At 47.3% G+C, this 14,043-nt stretch overlaps 1 protein-coding gene across 2 annotated transcripts; it reads right to left on the bottom strand.

Moving 5' to 3' along the window:
* Positions 1-813: 813 nt before the first annotated feature.
* Positions 814-13,682, bottom strand: MSL1 (MSL complex subunit 1). 2 transcript variants are annotated; one of them, XM_028520922.2, is made up of 9 exons: positions 12,352-13,682; positions 9,626-9,849; positions 8,251-8,633; positions 6,289-6,336; positions 5,762-5,826; positions 4,638-4,705; positions 4,086-4,210; positions 3,842-3,914; positions 814-3,435 (listed from the first exon to the last, which is right to left on the bottom strand). In XM_028520922.2, the coding sequence occupies exons 1-9, from the start codon at positions 13,117-13,119 to the stop codon at positions 3,345-3,347; spliced, it is 1,845 nt and encodes a 614-aa protein (XP_028376723.1). In that variant the 5' UTR covers positions 13,120-13,682; the 3' UTR covers positions 814-3,344. The 2 variants fall into 2 exon arrangements, with proteins under 2 accessions (XP_028376723.1, XP_028376724.1); XM_028520923.2 differs by lacking the exon at positions 6,289-6,336.
* Positions 13,683-14,043: the final 361 nt, after the last annotated feature.

Raw genomic sequence — 14,043 nt, 5'->3', positions numbered from 1 at the left:
CTGTCACAGCTTCGCTGCGGCGCTGGAGCTGTTCATGGTTTCGCTTTTCAGTTGCTGGCTTCTGATTACGTTTGAGGCAAATCATTTTACTGAAGTTGTTTAGTAAATCACGAATCAAGGTAAACCTTTCAAGTCGCATCAGACTTGCCACACTATCCCATTTTAAGCCAAAGGGGGACGCCAACACCAGTTGTCTTGCCCCGAAGCCCGAGGACTTAGTGTAGAAGTATTTCCCCGTTTCCGTTTCCTCTGCTCTCTTCGTGTGTCTCCCCGCCCCAGCTGCATCACCTCCCCGAAAGTGCCGCCTGGTGTGACGCTAGTCTCATCTCACCAAGATTTTGGAAGAGATGATTCGAGACCGCGGTGATTCAGTATACTGACACAGTTTTCCTTTTTGTTAACCAGGTGAGGGAATGCTCTGATCTGGGCAAGGCATCTGTCCCCAGTGAAAAAGAAATCGGAGTACAGGGTGCGGCAAAAGTAGCTTTACAAGTCGTGAGTATGTGACAGTTCCTTCTTGTATTATTGTATATTATTGTACGCCGGAGGGTGTGGCTCAGTGGACTGAGCGCCGACCTCTGAACCAAAGGATTGCCGGTTCGATTCCCAGTCGGGACACATGCCTGGGTTGTGGGCCAGGTCCCCAGTTGCGGGGCCAGGGAGAGGCGAATGATTGACATCTCTGGCACCAGCGTTTCTTTCCCTCTCTCTTCCTCCCTTCCCTTCTCTAAAAATAAACAAATAAAATCTTTAAAAAAAACTCTACAAATAGAATTGTTTGATGCTTCCCAATGAAATAAATTGAAGCAGAAGTTCAAAAATTAACAGCCACAATAGTTTATTTACAATTGAACTCTTTATAAGATATTTACAAGACAACCAATTTTACACATCAGAAATGGTATCAAAAGTATGAATTACAACACAGACAACAATATGAAATTGGTTTAAAACAAAGGTGAAGTGGACAGACAAGCAATTTTTCTTTTTAATTTATTAACACTAGCTTAAACTTTGTTAAAGAAAGAAACAAAGGACTATGTTTTAAGAGAACTGCAGGACCTTCAGTTGAAGATTGAATTTCACAGTGTTGTACCCCATGTAGGGAAAAAATAAGACTAATTTTCCCCCCACACCCTAACACACTGTAATTTCATTCTTGGACTTTGCTAATCTACTCTCCAACCTCCTTATCAACAAGCCTCAATGTATCCAAATCAAAGGAGAATCTAGAAAAGGGGACAATAAAGTAAGAGGTTCTAGGAAGAGGGAGAACCAACGAAATAGAATCCACTTAAGTCTGGCCTGATAGCACCTCATGGATTCTTCTTAGTCTAGCTCAAGTTCAGAAGCTGAGGAGTCACTTTGGTAGGGCACAAAGAAAAGGTTAATTTGCTAACCCATATCCAAAGTAGGAATCCAACAAATGCTGAAAATCAAGGAGAAACTGAGAGGAATCAAGGAACAAAGTAAAAGAGACACTGACTGGTCTTTTTTCTGCTTGGGCACGTTATAAAGAAACAACATAGATCAGAGTAAGAAAGCCAAACAACTTGCCATGTTAAAATGATGGAGAATGTGGACAATCTGGCCCAGTTTTTCTAGAAATCTTTCTTTACTTAAGGTGTGAGATGACAGCCCCTAGTGGAGTAAGTCCTATTTCTCTCTACATTCTTGCTGCGATGAAGTTCACAGCAGGTTCCCTTGTGGAGAGTCCACTCTCCTAAGAGATGGAGTTACAAATGAAAACCCAAAGCCACACACACGCGCGCACACACATACACACACACACACGGAGAAATAAGAGCAGCAAGATCATCCAAGAATACATGTGCTGCCGGAATAATTCCTTTTAAAAGTCAAACCCAGGGAGCACAGATCAACAACTCACAAAAGCTTTAGCAGTGGGAGGCCCCTGAGGAACTTGTCATTTCTTCCCACAATGGTATCCCATTCTCTCATGCTCGCTCCACCGATGGGCCGGCCACACACCCTACATACCTTGGCTTCTCCTCTAAAAGTGCTAATAATCTGGGGACATTCTCTTCAAGGATAAAAGCCCCTATCTTCTAGGAGATTAGGCCCCTACTTGTTTTCACACAATAGTCCTAAAGACTAAAGAAAGGCAATTCCTGTATAGTTAAGACCAGAGGTCTTGGCTCTCTTTTCCTTCCAGATAGTTACAGGGATCTTACACTGAGACCAAAGTGGCCTGGAGTGCTGTCCTGACCTTTTTTAACGAAAGGGGTGTGTGTGGTGGTAGTGGTGGTGGACCAAGGTGGTACACATACAAATCTGTTTTTACAAAGTGAGTGGAGAAGCTCATTAGGTACATCTGTTTGTTTCAAGATGTAGACATTTGCCAGCCAGAGGAAGCACATATTTCCACATACACCCTCCCACCTTCCCTAAATCTCTATCCCATCACCAAGAGCTCAGCTAAAAGGATATTGCCCAACAAAGGAATACTTGAGAAGTGATGGACACAAGGACATCTATGCAGGGTCTGGCATGCCATCCCCAAATGCCAACTGCTTTCATTTAGAGCCATAACTTGTCCAAAATTAACCATCCCCATTCTCTTTTCCAAAAATGTTACTTTCTGAAGGGTAGGGGAAGAAATTCAGTTACCCATTAACTAAAAATACAATCACAGCCAAACATCCCTTCCCACATGGCTTTATCACAGAATAGTTTTAAGAGAACTCCTTTTTAGTAAAGATCGGGCATGTTCTGGGTGGTATGGCCATAGGCAGAACTGCCTTTTCAGACATTTACCAACTAAACTCTCCAATCTCTTCTACCCTGTGAAGATGACTTGCTCCATCACTTCACTTATTATTCCTCATCTAGTCCTTAAGCTTATGGTGAGGTTTTTCTTCATTTTGTTTCGTATAGGGTAAAAACCACTACACTCAATCTATATGGAAGGGTATACCAGGGCGAGAAGAGTGCCATGCAGCACAGATCCAAACGCAGGGGATGCTTTATCTTCCACAAGTCTAATGAAAGAGCCCTTTTACCCCTTTAACATAGGCAAACGTACAGAGGCAGATCCCGGAAGCTTCCACATCTGCCATCCTAGAGATTTAGCTTGAGAGCTCATTTCCCCCAAAGAGGAAAAGATATCCCAGTCACCCTCTGTAATTCACAATTAGCCTGATGAAAGAGATTTTGTGAAATCAGAGTGATGAAAACAAAACCAAGATCAAGGGAGTATGGGAGGGCACTATCAGTGAATGATAACATACGTTAAGGACACAGGTCACATATACAGGTCTCTGCCACTCTCTGGGAATGGCATGCTACAACTATCTGAAGACAGAAGGTTCTTGCCAACACAGTTATTTCCTACAAGTCCGGTGAGGTGTTTGCTTCTTCTGGATCTCCAACCTGCATCGGCTACGCTCATCCAACCAGGGCAGCTCAAAATTGCTGGCAAAAAAGGATAAAGAAATCAACTTCCAAGACTATAGGGATTCAGTGTGAGCATGACAGTAACTCCAAAAAAGACACAATGTCCCTCACCACTCCCTGCCCTGACTCCCAAGTCCCAAGTTTGGAATGCCTTTCCTGTCTCAAAGCTAGAGAAATACTATGCTGTTGAACTGATTGAATAATCTATTTCTAACTTATATAGCAATCCTCCTAAGATTCCAGGCCTGGGAATCTTACCACTGTAAAAACCAGTTGTCCAGGTAGGCTCACTTCTTCCGTCAAAGAACCATGGCTATCCCTAAGCCACCGGCTCCACTTATATCTAGGCTTACATGCAGTCTGAAAAGGGAGGTGAAGTGCTGACTACCTGAGAGGGGAGGGAAAAAGAACCCTTTATACTTACTGTGGAGTTAATTTTGGTAACGGTCGTCCAAATGCTACAACAGGCAAGAAGGGTGTAATCATCAAACTTTCAACTATGGAAGAAAGCCAAATGCAACCTTGTTAGTGACATAGATGAGAAATGCCTGGCAACTATACCTGCTCCAACATATTGTTTATTCATTCAGAGCAAGCTGTAACCTGGAGATTTACACCCTTTTTATCCTTAAAAAAAAAAAATCTACTTTGAGATACACAAAACTTACCATCATCTGGCTCAGGGAAAAATGAGGTAACCTCAGGCTCAGATTCCTGAATTCCTTTCTTTTTATACATTCTGAGCTGCAATCGCTGTAAAATTCTTTGTTCCCTGATCCTCTGAATATCCCATCTGGGAAAAACAAACCAGACAAACAAAACAAACAAACCCAACATTACTGAAAACCTGCTCTATAAAAGCAACTCACACAATCCAGGTGCTAGGAAGTTCTTGGCTGGCTTTTCTTGATTGGGGTTAGGGGGCTGGAGATGGGCGATGTTAAAGAGAACTGCCTGCCTGGTCAGGGAAGACTGTTTGGGTCTAGCAGTCCAAATCACGTGTTGGTGTTCCACCAAGAGTAGAACTGAGGAAGGGCATTCCCAAAGAAAAAGGCCAAACATTTTACCTACAAGTACCACTTCAAACAAAGACACTCAACCAACTGGAAAGCCAGTAATTTAAGAGTGCTAAGAGCTCTAAGGTTCTCCACAGCATGGATGAGAGAGGTGTCGGAGTCCCAGGGCTCAGTGGTTCGCAGGATGAACATCTCTAGCCTCACCTTTTCCTTCTCTTCTCATCCAGCTCCAGTTTTGCATGCCGCTTTGAAAACACACTGTCATCTAGGTTCTGTGTAAAGAATAGTAGCTGATAAGTTATTCATCAACACACGACACATGTATACTAACTCATTTCCAGGAAGGTAAAATCTTTCACCTTCAGGTCCCACCTGAGTCTGTGAGTTCTATGGATATTATGGGAACCTCCTGGTAACACAATCAACAAAACACATACCCCTTCCTTCTCCTGCCCCCACCCTTGTAGAATCTCCCAATTTCAAAATCATTTCCATAACTTTCCAAAGTGAAAGTCATGTCAAACTGCCCTGGCTGGTATGGCTCAGTGGATTGAGTGCCCACCTGCGAACTGAAGGGTTTCCAGTTGGATTCCCAGTCAGGGCACATGCCTGGGTTTCGGGCCAGGTCCCCAGTAGGGGGTGCACGAGAGGCAACCACACATTGATGTTTCCCTCTCTCCCTCCCTACCCCTCTCTAAAAATACATAAAATCTTTTTTAAAAAGTCACACCAAACTGAAATAACCTGTGAAACTGTCATAAGCCCTCTCTACCTCCATATTTTATAAGAATCTGAGTTTAGCCCTGGCTGGCATAGCTCAGTGGATTGAGCACGGGCTGGGAACCAAAGTGTCCCAGGTTCGATTCCCAGCCAGGGTACATTCCTGGGTTGCAGGCCATAACCCCCAGCAACCGCACATTGATGTTTCTCTCCCTCTCTCTCTCTCTCCCTAAAAATAAATAAATACAATCTTTAAAAAAAAAAAGGATCTGAGTTTAAAATAAATATCATCCTTTTAAGAGTCGAATAAGTTTTGAATATATCATTTTGTTGCTGAGGGGTGGTACATGCTAACTTTTCTACTTAACATGAAATCTAGCTTTGAACACTCCCTAACTACTGACTTTTTAATAAATCACTTAACCACTCTGGGCCTCAGTTTTCTCATCTACACAACAAAGGAGTAGGAGTGGGTAATTTCTCAAGTTATCTTCTGGTTTTAAAGTTTTATTTACTCCATCCATACAGTTATTATGACATATTCCAGTTATACCCCCATTTGTACTGTTTCTCTCCCTCTCTTCCACTGATAGGTCCTGGGTACCTACCTCCAAAAGGTCTGAAGGATTTGGGTCCCTTAGAGGCTCTACTGAGTGGTCCCTCCAAGAAGGAACTAGAAAAAAAAAAAGAAAAAGAAAAAGAAAAAGAAAAGGAGGAGGGGTGGAACCACTCTTAAATCCAAGGTCATACAACCCTCCTGTTATTCACTAGGACAAGAGGTCAGTCCCCAGTAAGACAAAGTTACCAAGTGATAGGAATCCATTCTATGGCCTCACCTGAAGCCACATTCAGTGTCCTCGCTACGGTATAAAAGAACCTAAAATGCCATTGCAGTCTGCCAAACACAGGATCGCAAAAAAAGCCCTAAGCCAATACCTGACAATTCATATAATGGATGCTATTGCAGTTCCTGAAAAACAACTGAAACGTGTAGTCATTTGGAAGTCTATAGTGGAATCGTACCAAGGAGTCTCGGTCTCCCACATCCAACTGATGGGGAATGCAGCTCCCCACCATCCACCATCCCGCCGACCCCCGCCCCAGGCCCAGCCAGCACGGTTCCTATTCTACTCACCAGCCAAGACTGAAGTTTCTCCTGCAACACTTGATGGCATCAGACACCCTAAATAATGCAGGAGAGAAGAATCATCTCAGTGTAAAAAGAAAAAAAGCCCATACCCAAAATGGAGGAAAGGATCATCACTGAAGTTCTCACTAGGAAGCCATTTTAGGTTTCTTTTTTTTTTTGAGTTGTTCTTTTGAGAATTTCTCTCTGGGGGAGGGGAAGAGGGAACGACAGACAAAAGAAAAGAAAATAAGCCCACCACTTTTTTTTTTACACTGAGACGACTTCTTTTCTTCATTATTTAGGGTGGTTTCCCTGCAACAGTTGATGGCCAAGGATATCAAACCTTAAACTCAGAACATGGCAGGTGAGTAAAAGTTGACCCTATTTTTCAAATAAAAGATCAGTGTTCTCAAAACTTACATATGTAGTCTTCTTAAACAGCTCCCTCCTCCCTCCAAACAAACTACCTTGCTGGTCCAGCCTGAACAACATGCACAAAGACTTTGGCTTCCTTAGAACAAGCCATTGAGACTTCCTCTTGAGATAGGGCATCAAGAATAAGGATTCACAGGTTATTCACAACTCAGGCTCCTCAAAGGGCTGGGATCCCCCCCAAGTCAGACTCCTTCTGTACCGCTATGCCCACAATCTCAGAGGTGCTTCAAATTTTCTGTACTAGGGCAGATAGGGTTTTCAAAACCAGCCAGTCACACAGAACAGCTCTGGGCCAAGCCATTTCCCAATCCCGGATGGGAAGTTGCTTCACGGTTTCTCTTGTTACACAGCATTGCCATGGCAGCAAGAAGGTTAACTTAAGGATGAACCTGTTCAACTGACTGAACCAACAAGAAAGCCTGAACCTAGATCAGGATCCTGGTCTATTTCATGTACTCGAATGTGAGCCCTAATGAATTTCAGATGATTAAGAAAAGTAATCTATCTTTCCCACTTACTTTTGTCACCAGAACAGCCTAACAAAACCTGGAGAATGCTCTTATCTTAGGAATGGATTCCCATCCCCATCCCTGCTGGGGCAAGACACAGTGGTAGAAGCTTGGGGCTGCAGCTCTGTCCACGGCTTCCCCCACCATCACCCCAGAACATGCGTAGTGACTGTCATACACTAACATCGCACAATTGAAGGCACATTGCAGTTACTGAATGATGTAGGAGATAGGGGAGCATCTCTGTGTGGAAGCCATAAAGGAAAAAAAGGGAATGAAGACCAAGGTCCCACACCCCACACCCTCCCCAGGCAGCTCAGATATCCCAAGATAGTCCTTATTGTTTGAAAAATAGTTTGTAGACCATTTTATTTAAATATATGAACAACCAATGGGCTACTGCAATCCAAGTAAACTCTTCACATTTAGAACCTTTGTGAAGTATAGTTAAGATAAAGTAAGACTGTTTGGTCTTTGGCAGATTCCTCCTGCACCCCCAGACCGGGACATAGAGATACAGATGAATGTTTATATAGTTAAAGAGCGGAGGCCCAGGAAAAATTCCCCACCCCACGCTGGCTCCCCAACCCAAAAATTACCATTGGCCCCTGAGAACACCCAAAGACCGCACCCTCCCAGGTTTCACACAATATCAATTGCAGGAACAGTCGTGCACGGCAAAGTATAAGTTCTATGCATTTCACAGCACAGAAAACCCTTCTTTCAGAGGGCATGCAAGTTGCCGGAGATTACACCCCCAAGTCTGGTGCTCTTGTGATGAGCAACTTACTGGCAAACACATCTCCCAGTGTTGTAAGCAGGCAAATACATTGAGCACATTTTGCTGTAATTCCATCTATTTGCAATGCCTGCACAGTGTCTGTCTCTGGCTGTTAACTTACTCATTCTTGACAGAACTCTGCTTTATTGATTGCACTTTTTAAAAAATGCCAAAGGCATTTTCACACTTGTTAGCTTGACCGCCACCACTAGGGTATAAGAGCAAGTGTTCTCTATGCCTTACTTGCTACAGTCTCCTCCTTCTTTGGAGAGGATTCCCGTAATGGTAACGGTGATGGGGGAGGCTGGTGCCAACGACACAAATACATTTCTGTGGTGGAAAGGTACGGCAAATCTTCTATCTCACTTGAGAAGACTTTCTCCTTGGGATGGGTGCTGGGTCCCTTCTGGGGAGTGGAGAGTCTTGGCGGGGTGTCCACTGAAGACCGGGTCTTTTCTGGAGTTTCTTGGCTCCTCAATTCACGTTTACAAACAGTTTCAGATAAGGAACCACAGGGCTCCTCTTTAATGGGAGAGTGCTTAGGAGTTTTTGTTTTGACTTTTGAAAATTCAGGAGCCAGTTTTTTAACAGGAATCTTTCTTTCTGTACTTCCAAATGGGGATTTCCTATTAGATGGGGAAGAAAACATAATACAATTCATTCACTTTTAGATAAAATCTGATTTGATTTCATTTTGGGGTAAGAAAACTAGCTTGTATTCAGGTATTGAAACATCTAGGTTCATTTGGCAATCATGAGCAGAAACAGCATCCTGCTTAACAGTAGATGTAACAGGCCCTTAGTAAATGTCTGTTGAACAAGTGAGTTTCCATGCTTAAAACCTCAATAGTATCCTATTGTCTACCAAACCTAAAAAGGTCCCTATTTCACTCAAGATCCTTGAGCTAACATTAGGTGCTTATTCCATTCCTGTCAATCAGACACCAGTCTCTTATTCCACACCCCCATCCTATACCCTGCTAGATACAATCTCAATTTTTCTTGCTATCTGTTCACTCTTTCTCCCAGCACCCCATATTCCTAGAATGTCATCTTTTCGTTTTACCAACTTAAATTTTATACTTCTTTTTCAAGATCCACCTGCTTCTTTAAGTTTCACTATTTTAACCCAAAATAATCTTTAATATCCCTGAATATTACAAAACTTTGTCTCACTGTTGTCTATCTGCCTATTTTATTGCAGCTGAATTCTTAGTTTTTTAAATTTATGTCATCCTCACAGCTAATCTCTTTGAGTACAAGGACAATTAGATTTTATTGTTTTATATCCACCAATGCCTAACACAATGAAGGAATTTAACACTTCCTAACTTGAAGCGAACTGCTATAGTTTTCTTTAAGAAACTCAGCTGTCACATTTGTTGCCCATTCTCTTTAGGAGGTACTCTGCATTCTGCAATTATTACTGTGACCAAAATGTTCCTAACAGGTTTTTATAGCCTGAACAAGAATGTCTCAAGATACTTTCTCAGCACAGAAGACCTCATAATTCAGAATATGACTGTATTAAAACTAATTCTGAAGTCCCAATCCCCTACTGTCACTGGAAACAAGTGTCCTCATCAGGGCAAACAGCAGAACAAAGTTATCAGCACACCTTTTGTGTCCCTTTCCACTCCGCCCACATGAGAAAGGCTTGGGAGGCAGAGTCTGGGATGTCTCAGAAAGCTCTGGCTGGCACTCCAGTTTAATTTTCTCAGATAGCTCGGTTTCCTCTCTCTCTTCAGTTTCATAGCCCTGAAACAGCTTATGCCTTTCTTTCTCGTTATCCTTCTTTACCAGCTGCATCCGCCTTTCCATACGTTCAATCCGAGCAAGAAGCTAAAAAGAGAGTAGCAAAATGCAGGCTTAAAACAAAAAATTAAGTGCAGATACTTAGTCCCATTTAGGAATCTGTATGGTCTTTTATCTCTTTCCATGAACCATAGTAATTCAACTTACTTTTAATAGGCAGATATTAATCTAAATAGTTTCCCTTAAACACAATAGAGAAGACAAAGTACACTGCTTAATTTTAGGGGCTAACCTAGTTGGGCAGGGATGTGGGGGAATTTGTAGTTTATTCTTCTGAAAGAGGATCCTCTTTACTGGGAGGGGCCACAACATGCCTTTTAAATGGCATGGTCTCTGCTACTGCTAACCATGTGGCTCTAAGTCAGCTTGGTAGTTTCCAGAATTAACCTTAGGTTCTCTAAGGAGACCCTAGTGATCCTATCCTCTCTACTTCCACGCCAAAATGCTATACACAAGGGCAAAGTCCAAAGCGTACATTGAGAAGGAATTAAAAGCTCACACAGCCACGGTGCCAATAGGGATTGCAGTGTTAGCTGAAAGGGGCCTGGCATGGGGGATTGTCACCTAAACAATGAACTCTCAATTTTGAAGAATTATAATAGAAACCATTACCCCTAAATCCCATCAATGATGAAATATGCACATGGCCTTGCTGCTTTGCACTTGAGATAACCGAAGAAAATTATATCTATCTGAATATTGACTAAAAATAAAGTCTTTTAACTCTAAAGGGAAAACTACATAATCAAACAGAAAATGGATGTCTATTATCATTGAAAACTGCACATTAAAATGTCCTGAGAAAAGGTGCCAACTGTGCTACTTATACCCTATAGTAAGAATTTTATTTGGGTTAGACGGTGATATTAATGTTGCCTCTGTTACATCTATTTAGCTGCACGGATTTCAGTAGAGGCCAAACAACTGGAATAAGAGAAACAAGCTTAAGCAACACTAAGACTGCAATACACAACAGGAGCAGTGAATGCCAAGTTCAGACTGACACTCTATCCTTAACTCACCCCACTTTTCCTGCCTAGGAAAATCAGCAGAGGCCATTACCTCAGGAACTGAGTATAAACCTCCACAACCAGGAGCGAGCCCCCCTCTCCACCATACTCTCATTTCACCTCCTTCTGTTTTGATTCACAGCCTTAACGTTACTTAACCACCATTTGTGGGTGACATTTCCTTAATTCCTTCTCCCACACCCCCCTCCAATGTAAGGAGATGCTGTGTTGTAATTACAGTACCATCACACCCCTAGACTGCAGTACAGTAGCTGAGCAGTGCCACCTCCATGTTGAGTAACTTCCACAAATCAACACCATGAGATATTTTAAAAGAGACCTGCCCCAGCTCCCATTCCACCTTGCAGAATGCATTCTCCAGTAAAACAGCCACTGCCTGGTGCGATTCATTTGGAGAGCAGACAAAATGAATAGCCCTCTGCTCCCTTGCTCAGCCCTTGGCACAAACCATGGAGAGAGGGAGAGAGGGAGAGAGGGAGAGAGGGAGAGAGGGAGAGAGAGGGAGAGAGGGAGGGAGAGGGAGAGAGGGAGGGAGAGAGAGAGGCTGCTGCAACCTTAACACAATTGTAGAAACCATGTTTATTTTTAGGCAGCTGTAAGGTATGCTAGCACAGTAACACCCCATCCCCACAGCTTTCCTGATATCTGAAGGAATATGTTTCAACACATAAGATGCCCTTAACTACTGCTGCAGTAAAAACAAGCCAATAGTCATGCTGCTCAGAAGTACAAAGAAAAAAAATAAATGACTTCCCTACTACCTTAAGATTCTAAAATCTAGAGGGTTTTTTTGGGGGGGGCGAGGGTCAACTTAACACATTTAATAAGCTTACTTTCCCCTGATGCCTTAAAATCTTCCAGCCTCTAAACACCATTCTGACACAAGAGGGCTGGTCAGTGGGTCAGGTTTTAGGACAGATTCCTATCAAAAACTGTCTGAAATCAAAAGCAGCAATTCTCTCCACATCATCTAAGAAAACTAAAACAGGATTCCACTGTGAATCACCTCTACCCCTCTGCCAATGAAAAGGCCTACCACTCTTCTATCCAAAGATGCTACAGCAGTGCTGAGAGCAACAGCTGCTACGCCCTCTCCTCCAGGATGCGTGCCTAACACAAAAGCTCTTTAATTTCACCCCTCCATGAAGCCACCACACATCACCCCACCTTTTCATTTCCAGCCCCTCACAGGCCAGGTCTTTTCCCACTCTACATCTCTGTCCCCTAAGTCTGGGGCTGTCATTTTAAATTAACCCTTTGGCACCTGCAACCTTCCCACCCCTCCCACCCCCCTGGGAGGGTGCCCTTTAACCCTTCCCTCCGACCCAACGTGTCTGTGGGCCGGGCTCCGAAGGGCCCGGCACCTAGGGTACTCCTCTGCTGGTGGCCAGCCTCCTTACCCCTAACCCAGGGAGACCTTAACCTCCTACAGCCCCCTTCCCCTGAGCATGCGCACAACTCGCCCCTCGGCCCGAACGCCGATTAACCCCTCGCGTACCGTGTCTCTCTCCGACTTCAGCTCCTCGATCTCCTTTTCCTTAGCCTGCAGCTGCTGCTGCTGCTGCTCGATGAGGTCCAATTGCAGCAGAAGTATCTGTTTGAGGCAGGCGGCCTGACTGGAGGCTCCCGAGCCGCCGCCACCGCCGAGAGGGCTCTTCCTCATACTCTTCCATCTGCCCTCGCCGGCCGCCAGGGTCCCGGCGGTGGCGGTGGGCGCGAGGGGTGGCGGCCCGGGCAGAGGTAGTGGTGGGGGTCCCGCCGAGTCCGAGGCGGTGGCGGCCGGGGGAGCCGCCCCACCCTTGTCCCCGGCCCAGGGCGTAGGCTCTTTGGCCGCCGCCACGAGAGAGCCCGTCTGAATGGGCAGCACCGCCTGATACTTGGGGCGAGGACTGCAGCCGGCTCCGGCCGCCGCCGGCTCCCCGCCGACGCCGGCCTGCTTGGTGGCCGGGGGCGGACAGGGCAAGGGCACCGAGCCGCCCCAGCTCTCTTCCTGCTGCCCGGGGGCCGCGCCGGCCGGGAGCAACAAGCCCCGGCCCTTGCCGCCGCAGCCGGCCGGAGAGGGCGCGGGGCTCCCGCCCTGCGAGGAGGCCAGCGGGGGCCCCGGCTCCTTGAGCTTACGGTGCCGGGGGAGGAAGTGGGCTTCGGCCGCCCCGGGCTCGTCCTCCGGCCCGCCCAGCGCCGCAGCCCGCTCGTAGTCCAGTCGCTGCTCGGGGTTGCCGCCGGCGGGCGCCGCGGCCGCCTTGAACACCGCGGATCTCATGGTCATAGTGGTCCGGAGCGGCGCCGGGGACCGAGACTGAGGAGGGGGTGGGGAAGGGGCGAGGTGCGGGGGGTCGAGGACGGAGGAGGGGGAGGGGAGTTTGGCGGGCTCGCCTCAGCAGCGCGGCAGCGGCAGGCCTCGGCTAACGCGGCTCGCCCGGGGCCCGGGCGCCATCCCGCCGGCACGCGGCGAAGTGGAGGCCGCGGCTGAGGCCCGCCGCCGGCCCATGGGGGCCTCGCCGCCGCCTCTGCTGCCGCCGCCGCCGCCTTCGCCTCAGAGGCAGGAGCTCGCGCCCAGCCGCCCCCGAGCTCATCCCCGGAGCTCGCTTCGGCCCCCCCTGGCCCCGGCCGGGCCCGCCTCGTCTCCCCACCCCACACCCCCCTTCCCCGCCCCGGCCCCCCGCCCCGGAGCTCGCCTCAGCCGCCCCGAGCCTCCATTTCCCCCCGCTCCTCCTCGGGAGGGGGGTGGGAGGGATGGGTCCGCCCAAAGCCCTCCTACTCCGGGAGGGGGGTCTGTCACCTCCCCCGGGGGTCTCCGCGGCTCGGGGTCCCCTCCCCCACAGTCACCCCCGGCGCCTCAGCGTTTCCCTTTAAAAAAACGGAGCCGCTCGTGGCCGCCACAGCCGCAGCCGCCGCTGACCGGAGGGCGCATGCGCCGGGAGGGCAGCGGGCGGGAGTGAACCCGGAGCGGAGAGGAGGGAGGCGGGCCGCGCTATTGTGAAAGGGGCCGCCGCCGCGGCGAGGGGGCGGGGAGGGGGCCGCCCGGGGCCGGCGAGGGGAGGCCGGGGATCGGGGCCGAGGACCCAGGAGGCCGCGGAGCAGCGGGGTGAAGGTGGGCTGCCGGGGGAGGGGAGAGAGGGCGACGGCGGATGGGGACTGCGGGGGCTCCAAAGGAACAAGGGGGCGAGAGAACGGAGTCGAGAGGGAGGAA

This window comes from Phyllostomus discolor, chromosome 8 (assembly GCF_004126475.2).
Source record: "Phyllostomus discolor isolate MPI-MPIP mPhyDis1 chromosome 8, mPhyDis1.pri.v3, whole genome shotgun sequence".
NCBI lineage: Eukaryota > Metazoa > Chordata > Mammalia > Chiroptera > Phyllostomidae > Phyllostomus > Phyllostomus discolor.
Note: the sequence above shows the minus strand (reverse complement) of the source record. Positions and strands in the feature narration are given on the sequence as shown.

What these genes read in the sequence shown, in the direction of transcription:
- MSL1 (XM_028520922.2), bottom strand. Translation starts at nt 13,119, where the DNA reads ATGACCATGAGATCCGCGGTGTTCAAGGCGGCCGCGGCGCCCGCCGGC. An exon ending in TGAAGTCGGAGAGAGACACG is followed by an intron (nt 9,850 to 12,351) that starts GTACGCGAGGGG and finishes CTCTCTTTTTAG; the next exon opens with CTTCTTGCTCGGATTGAACG. An exon ending in GAAGGAGGAGACTGTAGCAA is followed by an intron (nt 6,337 to 8,250) that starts GTAAGGCATAGA and finishes TGCATTATTTAG; the next exon opens with GGTGTCTGATGCCATCAAGT.